Below are 18,947 nucleotides of genomic sequence, written 5' to 3'. Positions count from 1 at the left end.
CTCTGTCACCCAGGCTGGAGTGCAGTGGCACGATCTTGGTTCACTGCAGCCTCTGCCTCCTGGGTTCAAGCAGTTCTCATGCGTCAGACTCCTGAGTAGCCGGGATTCCAGGCACCTGCCACCACGCCCAGCTAATTTTTGTATTTTTGGTAGAGATAGGGTCTCCATGTTGGCCAGGCTGGTCTCTCTGGTCTCAAACACCTGACCTCCAATGATCTGCCCACCTTGGCCTCCCAAAGTGCTAGGATTACAGATGTGAGCCACCACGCCCAACCCCATTCTTTTTTAGTGTGTATTTCAGACAGTCTTTTTGTTATCCTGTGAATGTACAGACCAACAGATACTTTGAAAAATACCTTTTAGGACTACGGTAAAGTAATTATTACCTAGCATTTACATAACTGTCATTCTAAATGACCCCAAAATACTTTTCCAGATTTATACTCTAACATAGAGCTGCCCAGTATAAATATAATGTGAGCCTCTTGTGTAATTTCAGATTTTCTAGTGGCCACATTAAAAAAGTAAAAAGGAACAGATGATGTTAATTTTGATAGTGTATTTTACTTAACCTAGTATATCAAAGCATTTCAGCATGTAATCAATATTTTAAAATTATTAACCAGAGATTCAGATGCCAATTGCATGCTTTAAAAGGAAAAAAAATTATTAACTAGGTATTTTGCATTCTCTTTTTAGTACTCTTTGAAATCTGGTGTGTATTTTACACTTTTAGCAAATCTCAGTGCAGACTAGCTACTTTTTTTTTTTTTTTTTTTTGAGACAGAGTCTTGGTCTGTCGCCCAGGCTGGAATGTAGTGGGTCGATCTTGGCTCACTGCAACCTCTGCCTCCCAGGTTCAAGGGATTCTTGTGCCTCAGCCTCCCAAGTAGCTGGGATTACAGGCATGCACCACCATGCCCACCTAGTTTTGTATTTTTAGTAGAGACAGGGTTTCACTATGTTGGTCCAGGCTGGTCTCGAACCCCTGACCTCAAGTAATCCACCCATCTCTGCCTCCCAAAGTGCTGGAATTACCGATGTGAGTCACCACACCCAGCCCAGATTAGCTACTTTTCAAGTGCTTGATAGCCACATATTAATGGCAATGTATTGGACAGCACAACTCTTAGACATTCAGGAACTGCTTCACTCCCTGAAAGGCAGTTCCAGCAGAGAGATCTGCCAGGCAGATGGTTTCGTCGAAAGTTCCATAGGGAAAGAGGGATGGACAAGGACTCAGGAGACTGGCTCCCTGCCTAGGCTCAGTGAGCCTCTTTCCACAGGTGTGGCCTTTCTTTGTTTATTCATTTGCACCATGAAGACTTTGGATTAGGCATTGTCTTGCATGACAGTTCAGAGCTCTGGGCCAGGGAGCATCTCTGTTACCACGAAGAAGCAAGAGGGCCCTTCAGGTGTTTTCGGATAACTCTCCTCTGGGCAGTGCTGTCAGGCAGTGATCATGCCTCACTTGGGGCTATCAGAGTCTCAGCTGTTTAGATTTCCCTGGAGTGTTCTTTTCCAAAAAGAATGAGAACTATTCATCAGGCTGACCAGTGGTTTTACGTATGAAGAAAAACAGCCTGCATGAAACGGAAGTAGGTACTGCACTCAGCCACTGAGTCTGCAAGACTGCATAAGCAAGGGCCAAAACACGGAAGTCTGATTAGTAACTCTCCTCTCTGAGTGACTGACTTAGCATAGGTCTGTGTTTTTAGGCTTAGTTTTTTGTTGTTTTGGTTTTGTTTGGTTTTTGTTAGAGAGCGAGCCCATTATAATGCATAGTATCTGTTACACAGTTTGCTGTGTTCTGCATTTCTGTGACAATAAAGTTTGCATAGCAGTGTCCACAGACTAATTTTACTTCTGTGATAAGTTTCCAGATGTCTAATGGTCACTTAAAATCAGGTGTAAAGTTAGTTTTCTCCAAAAGGGAATGCAAATTAATACCAAAACCTTGACTTTTAGCATCAGGTTAGAGACTTGTGTTGGTATTTACATTCTCTGCAAGCTTCTCACACATTTCCATTGTGGAGAAACTTCTGCTGAATTTATGAATTTCTTTCTAATGAATTTAGTGGAAGTCCTCCAAAAAACTAGGAGGGTCAAAAGAAAGGCTGAAAATTTTCTTGATTCCAGCAAACCTAATTAATAGCAGTTTTTGTTTTTATTGTATTTTTAACTTCTCTTATTCATCCTGAAAGGTTAGCGTTTAAAGGGTAGTTGATTACATCAGGCAGTCGAGCATTTTTCATAGCATGTTTCTTCTCTCTTGCCCTCACTCTCTGTTACTATGTAATTGTTATACATGAATGTCTGTCCAAAGCCATGTAATCTTTTGAGTCTTTCATGTAGTAAATTCAGGTATCTAAGTCTGATGTATGACTCACAAAGGTAGTATCTCTTATAAGAGTTTTTCAGAGTGATTAAAGGATACCTTAAACATAGATCTTTAGAAGAAAGTGATAAATAAATTTAGTTTTCTTCTCTGAGAAACTCAGAAGAGCATTTAGGCAGAATATTGGTGGAATAATAGAATGCTAATATATACATTATGCTAATATATACATTATGCTAATATATACTATATATAATGCTAATATATACAATATATAATATACTATAGATACACATTATGCATTTACATTTTTAAAAATATTTTATTTTGAAATAGTATAGAGTCACAAGAAGTAGAAAAAATGTACCAAGAGGTTTTGTGCACCCTTCACCCAGTTCCTTCCAGTGGTGGTACCACAGTACAGTGTCAGAACCAGGGAACGACATTGGTACAATCTGCAGAGTTGATTCACATTTCACCATTTTACATGCATTCATTTGTGTGTGTGTTTCTATAGTACCAGGCAGTTTCTATCACGTGTGTGGCTTTGTGTAATCACTACCGCAGTCAAGATACAGAACTGTTTGACCACTGCAAGGCTCCCTCGCGCTATCCTTTCTTAGCCACATCTGCCCCTTCCCCTCCCTAACTCCTGGGAACCACTAATCTGTTCTCTGTGTGTTTTCTGTTATCTCATGAAGGTTATATAAATGGAATCATAAGGTATATAACTGATTAACAAAATTGTTTTAGTTGTAAAATATATATGATAAAATTGATCATTTTTAAGTATACAGTTGAGTGACATTAAGTACCTTCACACTGCCATGCAACCATCACCTCTATCGACCTCCACAACTTTTTCATCCTCCCCAATTCTGTACCCATTAAAGACAAATTCCTCATTTCTCGCTCCCCTCAGGCCCCAGCAGTCATCGTTCTACTTTGTGTCTCTATGAATGTGACTACTTTAGGAGCCCGGTAGATGTGGAATCATACAGTAGTTGACCTTCTGTGACTGGCTGATTCCACTTAGCACAGTGTTGTCAGGGTTCATCCATGTTGCACCAGGATTTGCTTCCTTTTTAAAGCCGAACACTTCTCCACTGTGTGTATACACCACATTTTGTTTAGCCATTCATTTGTCAGTGAACACTTTGGTTGCTTCCACCTCTGGGCCGTTGTGAATAATGCTGCTCTGAACATGGGTGTACACTATCTGTTTGAGTCTCTGCTTTCAGTTCTCCTGGGTAGATACTCAGCAGTGGAATTGCCTCATACGATAATCCTGTGTCTAGTATGCCGTGCTGTTTTCCATGCAGCAGACGGTAGCTGCACCATTTTACATTCCCAGCAGCAGGGCACCAGGGTTCCGATTTGTCCGCATCCCTGGGAACAGTTGTTTTTTTGTGTAACTTTTTGAGATTGGCTTTTTTAGCTTAGCATAATTTCCCTGAGATACATACAAATTGTTGCATATATCAGTAGTTCATGTTTATTGCTGAGTAGTATTCCACTGTGTAAATAGACCACAGCTTAACTGTTCAACCTACTGAAGGATGTTTGGATTGTTTCCAGGTGTGGGCGATTATGCATAAAGCTGTTTCTGAGCATTAGCATATAGGTTTTTGTGTAAACATGGGTTTTCATTTATCTGGGATCAGTGCCCAAGAGTGCAGTTATGCTAAGTGTGTGTTTAGTTTTGTAAGAAACAGCCAAAATGATTTCCTGTGTGGCCATACCATTTATACACCTTCTTTATTTTTTAACTTTGAACTTTACAGATGACACTGGCTTTCCTCCTCTTCCATTCTGCACGTTCAGAGTTAGGAAACAAAGTGAAATAAATTATTGGAGATCCTGATTTGGCTTTTTTAAAGGCAAGCTCTAGTGAGCACAGGTCATAATTAATTACAAGGTCCCTGGCTAAAAATTCTGATGGCTTAAGAAAATCTAAACTAGTACCATCATTAAATGTCATTTAGCACTCTAAAACTATGTTGTCCAATATAGTAACCTCTAGCCACATGTGACTATTTAAAAATAAATAAAATTAAGAATTCAGGCCAGGTGTGGTGACTCACACCTGTAATCCCAACACTTTGGGAGCCAAGGCAGGTGGATCACCTGAGGTCAGGAGTTTGAAACCAGCCTGACCAACGTGGTGAAACCCCGTCTCTACTAAATACAAAAAAATTAGCCAGGTGTGATGGCACATACCTGTAATCTCAGCTACTCAGGAGGCTAAGGCAGAATTGCTTGAACTCGGGAGGCGGAGGTTGCAGTGATCCGAGATTGCGCCACTGCACTCCAGCCTGGGCGACAAGAGCGAGACTCCGTCTCAAAAAAAAGGAATTCAGTTCCTTTACTAGCTACATCTCACGTGCCCAGTGAGTCACATGTGGCTACCCCGTTAATGCAGATATATATGGCATTTTCATCATCACAGAGCATTCTGCTAAACAGTACTGTTCTAGAGTCTGTGTCATTTCCATTCTAATCACTATACTATTAAAAATAATTTGATTTTATCACCTTGTCTTCCATGGTTTCCTGAGGACTTGACTGATTACAAGGGAGGTCCTAAATGCCACTGAGTATCCTGGGAGGCTGGCATGGCTCTTACACATCTTGGCATTGCGGGTGCCCAGCTATCCCTGACATAGCAGGCTGATAGAGTGGCGATGGTGGTTTTCTTTGCTGATGAGGTGAAGAAGTCTCATTCTTGTCTAGATGAAGATGACGATGAACCAGAAGAGGATGACCAGGAAATAAAAGATAAGACTCTGCCCCGGTGGCAGATCTGGCTTGCTGCTGAGCGTTCCCGAGACCAGAGGCACTGGCGGCCCTGGCGCCCTGATAAGACCAAGAAGCAAACTGAGGAAGACTGTGAGGATCCCGAGAGACAGGCATGTATCTTCCGCCCCAGGCAGGAAGCTGACCGGGGGCCTCTGCCTGCTTTCCATTCCCGTGCACTTTGGTTATCTGAAAGGAGGCCTCTGGAGCTCTCTTAGCAGTTGGCTAGCTTAGGAGATGGTAACCTGTTCCTGTTCTCATCTGTGAAACTTCCTTCCTGCTGGATATCAGTGTAGAATTTCCTTGGCTGCTGGTGATGAGGAAGCATATAGGCGCTTGACCAGAGAGCTCCTGTCCCCTAGTAGGTGGATGGGCCCTTGTGGTCACCCCTCTGGAGATTGACTTCCGGGTCATTCAGTGAATTTTTCATGTGGAACCCTGTGGCATACATACAGATTATTCAAAAAACTCGTAATCACCGTCCTAGATTCTTTCCTTGTGTCCACTTTCCCCACCCCACTCTTGGGTCCGTGAAGCTGTAGCAGATACAGACTGAACTCTAGAAGACAAGAGGGACTGGCTGTAGGGTCCTTGTTGGACAGTTGGCATCAGCGTGTCTTGCAGAAGAAGAAACTAGCATTTATTGAATCCCTGTGGCGTGCCAGGCACTTCACCTGTGTTATCTCATTTACTGTTACCATGTGACTTGCTACATGCTGCCCCATGTTTACTGGCCAGCAGCTCTGGAGGTTTTAAATTAAAATGAAGAAATGCTATCTTGATACCTGGAATTGATCCAGTTTCACAAGATACCAACTCTGTGTCTTGGAGCTCTGTAACCTTTTCTACAAATGAGGTACCCTGAAGGCAAGGAGTTTATCCCCTTTGTTTACTGCTGTGATGTCAGTGCCTAGAACAGCATTCGTCCTGTGGTGAGCGCTCAGTGAATCCTCTTGGATGCGGAAGGAATATTTGTTTGATGACAGAGTGTCTGCTCTGGGCAGAGGGATCAGCACAGGTGAAGGCCCCAGAGTGCCAGGAGCGTTTGAGGAGTGGGGAATGGGGTGGCCAGACTGGAGTGAGGACACAGAGAAGTGGGGATAGAGACAGAGGTGATCTCTGGAGGAAGGAGGGGCCAGCTTCTAGGGAAGCCTCAGCTCACTGGAGGTCTTGGAGAGGGGACTGCCTGTGAGGCCTGTTGCCTCGCTGAAGCTGAATGTCTGCAGAACAGTGGAATCTTTCTGGTAGAGTTCACAGCCACCCTTCTGGAAGTCGTTTCTCAAGGCTTGGAGTCCCAGCAGTCTCCTGGAAGCAGATTTCTGGAGCAGACTGCTGCTGCGAGCAGTTTCTTGCCATTTAGCTTTTTCTGTAATCAAAGCCTGGGGGAGAAAAGCTTTCTAATTTATTTTTAACATAGAGAAGCAGCTTTCTGATTAATTGATGGTTTTGATTGAATCCCACATACTCTAGTTTATTGTGCTTATGTTATGATTTCCTCTCCTGAGAGCCACAAAGACCAGTCAGATAAGCAGCACCAGGACACAAAAGGTGGCCTCCTTGGCCTTATGTTTTTAAATTATTACATGAACTCAGCTACAGACATTTACAGTTAGTATTAAGCTCTTATAATTGCTTTTAACATGCTCCATTGCTCCTGTAGGTTCCTTCTTACCTTGAGTCTGTTTTTCTAGTTTTGAGCATATTTTTCATTTCTTGGAGCAATTTTATACAAGGAAACCACAAATAGTAAAGTTCTTATCTTCCATCGTACAATAAAAATTTTTCACCATCATGCATTATCAAAGTACAAAAGCAATTATATACACTTTCAGAAGTGAGCATGTTTCTAGATTTTCTACAAATCCATCAGGATACTTTGAAAGCTTCTGGCTTAAACCTGTTCATGCCTTCTCTCCTTCCCAGGCTTTCCCATGTGTGGAAATGTTAATGGCACCACAGGGCTGCCTAACAGTTATTCTCCAGCTGTCCAGGCTCCTTGAGAGGCCTCTGGCTTTTGCTAACAGAGAGCTAAGCTTCTGTCTATTTAAAACGAATTTAATTTGAATAATGTTGAACCATTAGTACATGCACATAAAGAGAACTGTGAAAAATGTGCAGGTTTGGTTTTGTGACATGGGTCGCTTTCTTTTGCCTTTGTTGCAGGTGTTGTTTGATGATATTGGGCAGTCTTTGATCAGACTTTCCAGCCACAATCTTCAGTTCCAGCTGGTGGAGGCCTTCCTGCAGTTCTTGGGTGTGCCTTCTGGCCTTACTCCTCCAGCCTCCTGTCTTTATCTGGCTATGGATGAGAACAGCATCTTTGATAATGGACTTTATGATGAAAAGCCCTTGACTTTTTTCAACCCCTCGTTTTCCGGGGCTAGCTGTGTTGGCCGCATGGATCGGTTGGGCTGTCCTCGCTGGACCAGGGGTCAGAACCGAGAGGGCGAGGAGTTCATCCGCAATGTCTTCCACCTTGTCATGCCTTTGTTTTCAGGCAAAGAGAAGTCCCAGCTCTGCTTCTCCTGGTTACAGTATGAGATTGCAAAGGTAATTCCAGACTCGTCCTCCTGTATCTGGGGACTTTTCATTTCATGTCAGTGTTTATAAACGGGATTGTAAGCCTCTGAGTGCTCTCCCTGGAATATGCCCCAGCGCCGCCTCCTCCAGTGACCCTGAAGGCACCTTGTGTGTGTTTGCCCTTCTGAGGGGCCGCAGCGAAGAGGAGTGAGACAGGAATGAGTCAGGCTACCTCAGTGACTCTCGAGCTGTTTATTGTATTATCTTGCACTACCTGGTCCCCATCCATATATGAGCAGTGAGTGCTGAGAACAGTTTTAAAGCAGCGTCAGAGTACTCAGGGGTTTATTAAAATAGATAAGCTTCGGGCGCGATGGCTCACACCTATAATCCCAGCACTCTGGGAGGCCGAGGTGGGGTGGTTCACGCCTATAATCCCAGCACTCTGGGAGCCCGAGGCGGGGTGGCTCACACCTATAATCCCAGCACTCTGGGAGGCCGAGGCGGGCGGATCACCTGAGGTCAGGAGTTCGAGACCAGCCTGGCCAACATGGCAAAACCTCGTCTCTACTAAAAATGCAAAAATTCGCTGGGTGTGGTGGTACATGCCTGTAATCCCAGCTACTCAGGAGGCTGAGGTAGGAGAATCCCTTGAACCTGGGAGGTGGGGGTTGCTGAGAGCTGAGATCACACCATTGCACTCCAGCCTGGGTGACAGAGTGAGACTCCATCTCAATAAATAAATAAATAAAAGATAAGCTACTTATAATACTTACCCTCCTCTTTCTGCTAGGAATGAGTCTGAGTCAGCTGTTCTGTCCTCTGCTGGCCACAGTTAGTATTGGCTCTCTTAGCACCCAAGTTCTGAAGCTTTAACTACAGATTACACACACCAGGTCGTATTGAAATAGTATGTTAAAATGTTGTGGCCACATCTCTTTGGAGAAGAACATTTGTAGGTATCAGCCTTGTTTATAGAGATTTCAGCTGGAACCCTGGATTGTAAATTTGGGCAGTTATGGCCCTGGTAAAAATCCTCATTTCTTTTCCAGCTTAGAGAGCCTCAGTGTTTACCAGACCCGTGATAAAGGGGGAAGTATAGACGCCTTTTTCCCTGTCAGTGCTTTCTACCATTGGCAGCAGAGGACGTCTTAATTACAGAGCGCCTGGGGTCATTCTTCTCTTTTTCCCTGTAGGTAATTTGGTGTCTGCACACTAAAAACAAGAAGAGATTAAAGTCACAAGGGAAGAACTGCAAAAAACTAGCCAAGAATCTCCTTAAGGAGCCAGAAAACCGCAACAACTTTTGCCTCTGGAAGCAGTATGCACATCTAGAGTGGTTGCTTGGCAACACGGAGGATGCCAGAAAAGTTTTTGACACAGCACTCGGCATGGCAGGAAGCAGAGAACTGAAAGACTCCGACCTCTGTGAGCTCAGTCTGCTCTATGCTGAGCTGGAGGTGGAGCTGTCACCGGAAGTGAGAGGGGCTGCCACGGCCCGAGCTGTTCACATATTAACCAAGCTGACTGAGAGCAGCCCCTGTGGGCCCTACACTGGACAGGTGTTGGCTGTTCACATTTTGAAAGCACGAAAGGCTTATGAGCACGCGCTGCAGGACTGTTTGGGTGACAGTTGTGTCTCCGATCCAGCTCCCACCGATTCCTGTAGCCGCCTAATTAGCTTGGCTAAATGCTTCATGCTCTTCCAGTATTTGACCACAGGGATTGATGCTGCTGTGCGGATATACGAACAGGTATTTGCAAAACTGAACAGTTATGTTTTCCCAGAAGGCTCTGGCGAGGGGGACAGTGCCAGCTCCCAGAGTTGGACCAGTGTTCTCGAAGCCATCACACTGATGCACACGAGCCTGCTGAGGTTCCACATGAAAGTGAGTGTTTACCCGCTGGCCCCTCTGCGAGAGGCGCTCTCACAGGCTTTAAAGTTGTATCCGGGCAACCAGGTTCTTTGGAGGTCCTATGTACAGATTCAGAATAAGTCCCACAGTGCCAGCAAGACCAGGAGATTTTTTGACACAATCACCAGGTCTGCCAAAGCCTTGGAGCCTTGGTTGTTTGCAATTGAAGCTGAGAAACTGAGGAAGAGACTGGTGGAAACTGTCCAGAGGTAATTCCAGACCGTCCTGTTCGTGTGCCCCGCCAATGTTTATGAAATGCTTGCTGTGTTCCCCCCACCTTGCCGGGTCTCAGGAATACAGGGATGAACACGGCACGGTGCCCGGAACACCTGCTGTGGGGCTGTAGGTGTCGTAGAAAAATGGTTTGAAAGGTGATCGAGTCACAAAGTAGTGGCGCCTCTCAGGAGAGGGGTTGGTGGCGGTCGCCTGGGTGTGCTTCTCGGGAGTGTGAATGTTGCTTCTGTGTGCATGGGTGGTGGCCGTCAGACCACGGGAATGCTGAGAAGCCGTCACGGAAGCCTGATGGCTGACAGCACAGGGGCTGGGCGGCAGCTCTGGATTCCAGTGCCAGCTCTTCTCGGCTGGGTGACTCGAGCAGGCCGCTTCCCCTCTCATAGCTCCCTCGCTGTCAAATGGGCATGAAGAAGCTACGTCATGGGGTCTCTCTGAGGGGTCAGTGAGGTAAGTGCTTGGCACAAAGTGTGTAACGACTGGGAGCTTTTGTCGGCATTCTTAGTGACAGCACTGTCATGTTTAAATACCATCTTCGATACGATATTTTCTTTGTTTTCTTTTCTTTTGAGACAGGGTCTCACTCTGTCGCTCAGGCTGGAGTGCAGTGGTGCAGTCTCAGCTCACGGCAGCCTTGACCTCCTGGGCTCAAGTGATCCTCCCACCTCAGCCTCCCCGGTAGCTGGGACTACAGGCACCACCACGCCTGGCTAATTTTTTTATTTTTTATTTTTTGTAGAGATGGGGTTTTGCCATGTTGCACAGGCTGGTCTCCATCTCCTGAGCTTAAGTGGTCCTCCCATCTCAGCCTTCCAAAGTGCTGGGATTACAGGAGGGAGGCATGGCATCCGGCCTGATCCAGTATTTTCTCTCTAAAGGTTAAATGTTAATCTGGGGGACACATTAGCTTAGGCATCATTGTTTTCCCAGAATCTTTGCTGTTGCTTCACTCTGACCTTATAAATTAGCCAAAACTGTCTTTGAATAATATTTCACTTGTTTTTTATTCCTTCATTGGGATTTTGTTCACTCCATGTGAGCCTTGCTTTCTCTACTATAAATCAAAAGGTCTTTTCTTCCTGTAAAGTAGAATTTGCATTCTGCTGATTAAAGGGTAGCTTGCTTTCTTTCTTTTCTTTCTTTTTTTTTTTTCAGATGGAGTCTCACTCTGTTGCCCAGGCTGGAATGCAGTGACGTGATCTCAGCTCACTGCAACCTCCGCCTCCCGGGTTCAAGCGATTCTCCAGCCTCAGCCTCCTGAGTAGCTGGGACTATAGGCACCTGCTAAATTTTGTATTTTTAGTAGAGACGAGGTTTCACCATATTGGCCAGGCTGGCCTTGAACTACTGACCTCATGATCTACCCACCTCAGCCTCCTGAAGTGCTGGGATTATAGGCGTGAGCCACTGTGCCTGGCAAAGGGTAGCTTTCTTTAGAAAACGGGCGGGGGGGTTTTGGTGTGACTTCAAGACAGACTTGGTGTGGTGTAGAAACCACAGAACTCTTGCCTGTGCCTTCTCCTGGCCTTGGAGAAGCCCTGTGCACAGCACCCTGTGCCTGAGGGACATCTCTTCCCTGACTGTCTCTGATCTGGCTGTTGCTGACACTTGTCATCACTAAGGCATCTCTCCCTCCTGTGATGTAGGATGAGAGAACTGTGTCAGAGTCACATGAGCCTTTGTCTTGCAGGTTAGACGGTAGAGAGATCCACGCCACAATTCCTGAGACCGGCTTAACGCATCGGATCCAAGCCCTGTTTGAAAACGCCATGCGCAGCGACAGTGGCAGCCAGTGCCCCTTGCTGTGGAGGATGTATTTGAACTTTCTGGTAAGAAAATATTGAGATGTTTTGTGTTCATGCAGAGCTCTACCTCTTCCTTCATTAATGAGAAAGTACGGCTGTCCAGAAGCCCCTGCCCGGGAGAGCTGGGAGGCCATATTTCACTCTCATCTTCTTGGCATTGGTGAATCTCTAAGAAATCCTGATGGGATAATGTCAGATCTCTCAGGACTTGGGAAGAGGTTGCAAGTGGTCCATCTCCTCAAAATATTTGGTAGAACGAAGTTGAAGAGTAGTTACTAGGCTATTGAGTGCAATAGGATTTAATGTGGGTTTCTCTAAGTTGACTTAAGTTGGCAACTTGCAAAATGGTCTAAGAGCTTTCCTTTGAAAGAGACCTATATTCTTTTTCATTCTGCTCATAGGAATTTCTAGGTCCTGATTGTTTTGTTTTTAAAAGAAAAGGTTCAGGATGGGTGCAATGGTTCAGGCTGTAGTCCCAGCACTTTCGGAGGCCAAAGCAGGAAAATTGCTTGAGCCCAAGAGTTCGAGACCAGCCTAAGCAAGATGGCGATACTGCATCTCTACAAAAAAATTTAAAAATTAGCTGGGCATTGTGGTGTGAGCCTTTGGTCCCAGCTACACCAGAGGTTGAGGCAGGAGGATTCCTCGAGTCCAGGAGTTTGAAGTAGCAGTGAGTTATGATCACACCACTGCACTCCGGCCTGGGTGACAAAGTGAGACCTTGTCTTTAAAAAAAAAAAAATGCAATCTAGAATGTAATTTTTAAAATCAACATTTCCGGCTGGGCACGTTGTCTCACGCCTGTAATCTCAGCACTTTGGGAGGCCGAGGTGGGCGGATCACGAGGTCAGGAGATTGAGACCATCCTGCCTAACACGGTGAAACCCCGTCTCTACTAAAAGTACAAAAAATTAGCCGGGTGTGGTGGCAGGCGCCTGTAGTCCCAGCTACTCAGGAGGCTGAGGCAGGAGAATCGCTTGAACCCGGGAGGCAGAGGCTGTAGTGAGCCAAGACTGCGCCACTGCACTCCAACCTGGGCCACAGAGCAAGACTCCATCTCAAAAAAAAAAAAAAAACTGCAAAAGTTTGTGCATTTCTCTTAACATTTATTCTTCAGACCCAGAAGCTCTGCTCTTATGGTTTGACTCGTGTGTGAGCTGGAAACTTGCAGGCAGGACGCTGCTGTTGGTAGAGACGGCAGTTTGAGGCAGCAGAGTCAGGAGCCCGGGGTTTTAGTGAAACCTCCACTCCTGTCATCAGGCTGCTCAGCTGAGGGAGCAGGGCAGATGCTCCCTGATATTCCCAGCATAAAGATTCCACCCATCTTTATGTTTAAAATGGTGGAGCTCGCACATTTGCCAGTTTAACTTGCCCAGTCTTTTACAGGTAGAGGCAGGGTAAGGTGCAAATGTACCATATTTTTACTAAGAATCTGCCATTAGCCTAGTTTGGTTGGGTTGTGGACAAAAAGTGCTTTTTGGCTTTGAAAAAAATATCTGACCCCTTAGGGAATTTCTCTCTTTTTGGAAAGGTAGTATTGGAACTAAGGACCAATTAGAGCAGAGTGCCCATAGCAGTTCCTGAGGCATCTGGGCAGGCTCCTAGCACTTTGTTAACACAGGAAAAATCACATTAGGGCCAGCATGCAAGAGGAAGGTAGCAAGTGTCTGAAGAGGCAGGAGAAGAGAGCCTGGCAGGCCAGGGGGAAGGCTAAGGCTCCCTGGAGGAGGGCTGTGAGGCTGGTTGTGCGATTGTGCCTTTTTGTGTACATGTGCACATACATGCATGCTTATACATATGCACATACATACACTCTTGCAACATGTATGCAAGCGTATTTGCTTGTTTGCACTTTTTTTCCCTGTAAAAATGTTTGAAGGAGTTCGAGACCAGCCTGACCAAGATGGAGAAACCCCATCTCTACTAAAAATACAAAATTAGCCAGGTGTGGTGGCACATGCCTGTGATCCCAGCTACTCGGGAGGCTGAGGCAGGAGAATCACTTGAACCCGGGAGGCGGAGGTTGTGGTGAGCTGAGATGGCGCCACTGCACTCCAGCCTGTGCAACAAGAGCGAAACTCCGTCTAAAAAAAAAAAAAAAAAAGAGTTTGAAGGAATTAAAGCTTATTCTTGGCCATGGAGAATATGGGAGGGAAAGGAATTGGACAAACAGCAGTTAAAATTTTCCACTAATGTTGGAACTTAGCAGGTTAAAACCTCACTTGTAGGAGAGACTTTCAAATGCGCTGTTTTGCATATACATTAACACTCTCCACCAAACTTTTTTTCTTTTTTTTTTTTTGAGATAGGGTCTTACTCTATTGCCCAGGCTGCTGGACTGCAATGGCACTGTCACGACTCACTGCAGCCTCAACCTCCTGGGCTCATGCAATCCTCCCACGTCAGCCTCCTGAGTAGCTGGGACTACAGGCATGCACCACCATGCCTGGCTGTTTTTTTTTATTTTTTTGTAAAGATGGGGTCTCACATGTTGCCCAGGCTAGCCTCGAACTCCTGGGCTCAAGCAGTCCACTCACCTCAGCCTCCCAAAGTGTTCAGATTATGGGCGTGAGCCACTGCGCCTGGCTTGTTTATTGTTTTGTTGTTTTAGCTAAAATTGCAGTTATTTTCAAGATACTTAAAATCCTTTAATTTGGTCGTCTGCCTACACAGTAAAGAAGGAACTATGAGTATATAAGCCAGTTAGCTGATTTCATGGGATTGATGAAAGACGTCGTAAATAAAAAGGGCACAGTGGCATTTCTGAATTGTGAATCATTAGATTTTCTTTTACCCTCTAGTATAACTTCTTCCATCCTGTTGACAGCTGGCAGGAATTGGTATATATTGAAAGGCCATCATTTACAAGATCTGGTGGGAGGGAAAAGAAGCCCCCTGAGTTCTATCAGAGATAAACCAGTAAACCTCTCAGCAGAGTGTCCGTCTTCTCTCAGGAGCACAAGGAGGGAGCGTTATAGAAATGGATCTTTTTTTGTTTGGGCAAGGTTGGTCATGTTTTGTTAAATTAGTTAAAAAGCTGTATAAGGTAACAGTTGCTCAGATTTGTTTATAAGGAGATAAAAAAAGAGAATCAAAATTTGCAAGAGCCTGAAGACCTTCAGCTTCCTCGTTTTCTTAGAGATGTTGCTTCCCCCATGGGGAGGCAGCACACATCTGCTAAGAAGGTAGACAAATGCCAAAACAAGTGATTACGAGAAACCAGATAGCTTCTCTACACGGAGAGCTCAGACACTTGGGACATTAGTGATGCAGCCGACAGGCAGCTGCCCGCCACTGTCACTCGTCTCCCCCGTGGTCCTGCGGGGGAGAATTATTAATGGCCCAGCTCAGGTCTGAGTCGTGAGCATTTTTTGTTTTTTTGAGACAGGGTCTTGCTCTGTCACGCAGGCTGGAATGCAGTGGCGCAATCTCAGCTCACTGCAACTTCAACCTCCTGAGCTCAAGCAACCCCCACACCTTAGCCGGGACCACAGGTGCGCGCCACCGTGCTGGGCTAATTTTTGTATTTTTGTAGAGACAGCATTTTGCCATGTTGCCCAGGCTGGTCTTGAACTACTGAGCTCGAGCAGCCCGCCTGCCTTAGCCTCCCAAAGTGCTGGGATTATAGGCGTGAGCCCCCGTGCCTGGCCAGCATCTTGTTGGCTGAGTTCTTCAGACGGTTTGTATGAGATTCAGTTCTTGGGGCTTCGTGTGAGGGAAAAGGCCTCTGTATGAAGTCTCCATTCCCGCTTCCCTCTGGGAGACTGCCCTTGGCCGAATCACACACTCACTCGGGGACCCATCAGGGCAGTTCTCCTCCATTAGCTGTTTTCTTAGGTTCCCAGCAAAGACCCTGTTGGTTCCCTGAGATGCTCCCAGTCCACCTGAGGAGACATTTACCTGGCCACAATCCCGTGGGGTGGCAGACACAGTACCGTGGGAACTCCAGCAAAGAAGAGTTGCCCCCTCTGTTATGTTTCAGTCCTGACTTAGGAATTTCATGAGGAGTCTCAGTTGTCAATTCAGAAGGTGAGGAAGGAGGACCAGGAGAGCCAGATAGCGCCCATGAACTCTTCCCTCCCTTGAGACTCTGCACCAGTCAGAAGGCAAAGGTACACACAGGCCACGTCTCAGAATATGAAATCATGGACGGAAGCCACACATAGTCACAGCAAGCTTTCACTTGGCGTCAAGCCCTTCCATACCTCCATACAGTAGGGGCGTCTCCAGCGCTGATGGAGGCTAGCCAGCTGTGTACCTGGATTTGTTGGGTTCCAGGATTAGCTGTGCATGGTTGAGAAAGTACAGTCATAAAGTTTTTCTTCTTTCTTTTTTTTTTTTTTTTTTTTTTTTTTTGAGACGGAGTCTCGCTCTGTCACCCAGGCTGGAGTGCAATGGCCGGATCTCAGCTCACTGCAAGCTCCACCTCCTGGGTTTACGCCATTCTCCTGCCTCCGCCTCCGGAGTAGCTGGGACTACAGGCGCCCGCCACGTCACCCGGCTAGTTTTTTGTATTTTTTAGTAGAGACGGGGTTTCACCGTGTTAGTCAGGATGGTCTCGATCTCCTGACCTCGTGATCCGCCCGTCTCGGCCTCCCAAAGTGCTGGGATTACAGGCTTGAGCCACCGCGCCCGGCCTTCTTCTTTCTTTCAAAAACGACAAAAAAAGTCTTAAATTTTGTCAGTATCTTAGGAAAGGACGCTGAAGTATGTTGGCATGGGAAGGAAAGACAGCGCTCAATGGCTCTTTGGTTATAAATTCAGAGGCTCAGCCTCAGAACTGGAGGCTCCCACCAGGGAGGACACTCAGGAGTCCTCCGAGCCTCACAGTTGGCCCTGTGCATGGCACTTGCAGAGGCTGGGGACAGACTGGGCCTTGCCTGAAGCAAGGTTATCACAGTTCCGGTCCCTGTGACTGTGGGAGTTAACAGTTGAGAAGGACCAGCCATGGAGTCCTGGCTACTTGGGAGACTGAGGTGGGAGGATTGCTCAAGCCCAGGAATTCAAGGCTAGCCTGGGCAACATAGACCATGAAAAAAAAAAAATTGAAAAAGGAATGAGGCCATCCTTGGTAGATGGAGTTCCTGAGATGGAAATTGGAGATTGGAGTCCCTGGATGCCACTGTTCAGGTTTCTGGGAGGCCGGTCCGCAGCCCTCACTGGTCCCGGGCTGGATGCTGTGCCCCAGCCGCTTGGCTGGGCAAGGTTGGTGTCCCCTAGAACAGTCTTCTGAGGGAGGGGAGCCTGAAGGACGGGGTGGATGGAAACACAGAAACTTCAGCTCCACAAGCCCTGCCTGTGCCCATTCCTGGCTGCACAGCCAGCTACCTGTGGAGCTGCCCGTGTGGGCTGTGATTCCTTGGAGGGGCTGGAGAGGGGCTGTTGTCAGCAGAGGTCCCAGGCTGGGTCTCCTTCCACACTGGGCTGGGAAGGAGGCTGTGTGGCTGAGTCGCGATGGAGGGTTTTATATCTCGAGAACACGTGCTGAATATCCACACAGTGATGCTGAGATTGCTGATGGAACTCGCACCTTTTGTAAGGTAGTGATCACCGTCCTGGCCGCCTCGTTTCTCTAAAAGATGGTTTTCAGAAAATGGCAAGTATTAAAGCAAGTATCTTCTCTATGTTTTCTAAGATAAGTATCGTAGAAGATTTTCTCTATTTGTATAAGGTCTTCAGCCTCATCTCACCGACGCTGCTTGGTTTCAAGCACGGTTATAACACCCAGACGTGACAGCCCACAGCAGAGGAGGAGATACAAGACTTTAAAAAGTCAGACGTGTTCAGGGTTGACACTCTTGGGCCGTTTGTATGGGAGGAAACAACCCCAATACAGCAGTGGCTTCTGAGAGTGCTCCCTGGCACCTGCCCCCACCCCACAGCCCCCGTGACGGTGACAGGCTCTCCGCACAGGCAGGCTCACTGAAGCTGAGGGGCTTGTGCCCGTCATCCAGGGGCGTTTGTGTAGCCTTAGCCTCTGTGTGTCAACGAATCATGTGTGTATTTTCTCCCCCTCACCCCAGGTTTCCTTAGGAAATAAAGAAAGAAGCAAAGGTGTATTCTACAAAGCGCTTCAGAACTGCCCTTGGGCAAAGGTAAGTGTTAAAGGCCATGGTGTCTCCAGCTTCCCGAAGACTTCCGGCCAGGGCTCCGTCCAGCTAGTGTCTTCCTGGCCTGCTCCGCGGCACCGGGGATGCTCAGCTCATGGATGCCATACCCTGTCCCAAGGTACATCCAGAGCCTTTTCCTGGTGGAGCTGTCCCCTGTGGAGTCAGAGCCTGGCCCTGCCTGGGGCTGGAGCTCATGGAAGTGTTGCCGTGGGTAGCAGGTTTCCCAGCATTTGCTGAGTTCAGCCCAGATGCCGAAAGAGTTGGGATCATGTCCCAGCCCGGCTGGGGGGCCCAGGTCAGGTGACACTCAGAAGTCAAACTGAGGGTGACGGCCAGCAATTCCTGGCCCCCTTTTGAAAGAGAAGGCCTCGCTTGGCGTTTGCTCGCTTTTGCAAATGTGGTGTCCTTCCTGAACGTGCCCAGTGCTGCCCGAGTTAAGAAAGTCTGAGCCAAGGGGAGCAGGGGCCGTGGGGGGCGACAGGATGGCAGGGTCCCCAGGAACCTGGCCCTTGCTTCCTGAGTTCCTCCAGGCTGACAGGAAGTGGAGGCTGAGTGGGGGGTGGCCTTCCTGCCTGCCCCTAGGTGTTATACCTGGACGCTGTGGAGTACTTCCCCGACGAGATGCAGGAGATCCTGGACCTGATGACTGAGAAGGAGCTCCGGGTGCGCCTGCCGCTGGAGGAGCTGGAGCTGCTGCTGGAGGATTAGAGAGCAGCAAGGTCAAGTCGCCCACCCTGCAGAGCTAGGAGGCGTGAGCGGAGAACGTGTGTGTTGGGAGACCTCGGCTTTTGAGATGTTCTTTCTTGATAGTAATAATGTGGGCTGCCAGCCTCTTCACATCTTGCACACTTTTTGGGTGTGTAAATGACACAAAAGCTATTTACATATTATATATGTGAATATGTGTATATTTGTATATAGCCAGAGAGTCATGCCAAGGGGTCATTAAACCGATGATGATTGACGTGTGGCAGCGTCCTTGCTCATTCTCTCTCTGTGCGCAGCCAGCACCGGCCCCTGCATGGTGAGTGAGTCCCCTCCGCTGGCAGCGTGGTGGCCCTGCCAGGCCCTCTCTGAGATAAAGGGCTGGTTTTTCAGCACTAGGATGTTTTCCCCAGGCTGGTGAGCAGATTTTACCCTTGTGTTCAGACCCGCAGTTAACGCTTGATGTTCTGGCCTGCACGCAGGGTGTGGAAAGTTCCCTGAGTTTACCCCCACGATGCCTCCGCCT

General features: G+C 47.1%; 1 protein-coding gene across 1 annotated transcript in view; it reads left to right on the top strand.

Annotated features, from left to right (window-relative positions):
* The window catches only part of NRDE2 (NRDE-2, necessary for RNA interference, domain containing), a 52,672-nt gene extending 33,986 nt beyond the window's left edge, over window positions 1-18,686 (top strand). Inside the window, exons 9-14 of the mRNA XM_011974313.1 lie at window positions 5,072-5,247; window positions 7,298-7,684; window positions 8,851-9,779; window positions 11,492-11,630; window positions 17,630-17,701; window positions 18,299-18,686. Coding sequence (XP_011829703.1) covers window positions 5,072-5,247; window positions 7,298-7,684; window positions 8,851-9,779; window positions 11,492-11,630; window positions 17,630-17,701; window positions 18,299-18,424 — 1,829 coding nt within the window. The 3' untranslated portion in view covers window positions 18,425-18,686. The remainder of the gene's footprint in view (window positions 1-5,071; window positions 5,248-7,297; window positions 7,685-8,850; window positions 9,780-11,491; window positions 11,631-17,629; window positions 17,702-18,298) is intronic.
* Window positions 18,687-18,947: the final 261 nt, after the last annotated feature.

This window comes from Mandrillus leucophaeus, unplaced genomic scaffold, assembly GCF_000951045.1.
Source record: "Mandrillus leucophaeus isolate KB7577 unplaced genomic scaffold, Mleu.le_1.0 Scaffold144, whole genome shotgun sequence".
In the NCBI taxonomy this organism is placed as follows: domain Eukaryota; kingdom Metazoa; phylum Chordata; class Mammalia; order Primates; family Cercopithecidae; genus Mandrillus; species Mandrillus leucophaeus.
The sequence above is the reverse complement of the archived record's forward strand: the minus strand, read 5'-3'. Positions and strand labels throughout refer to the sequence as shown.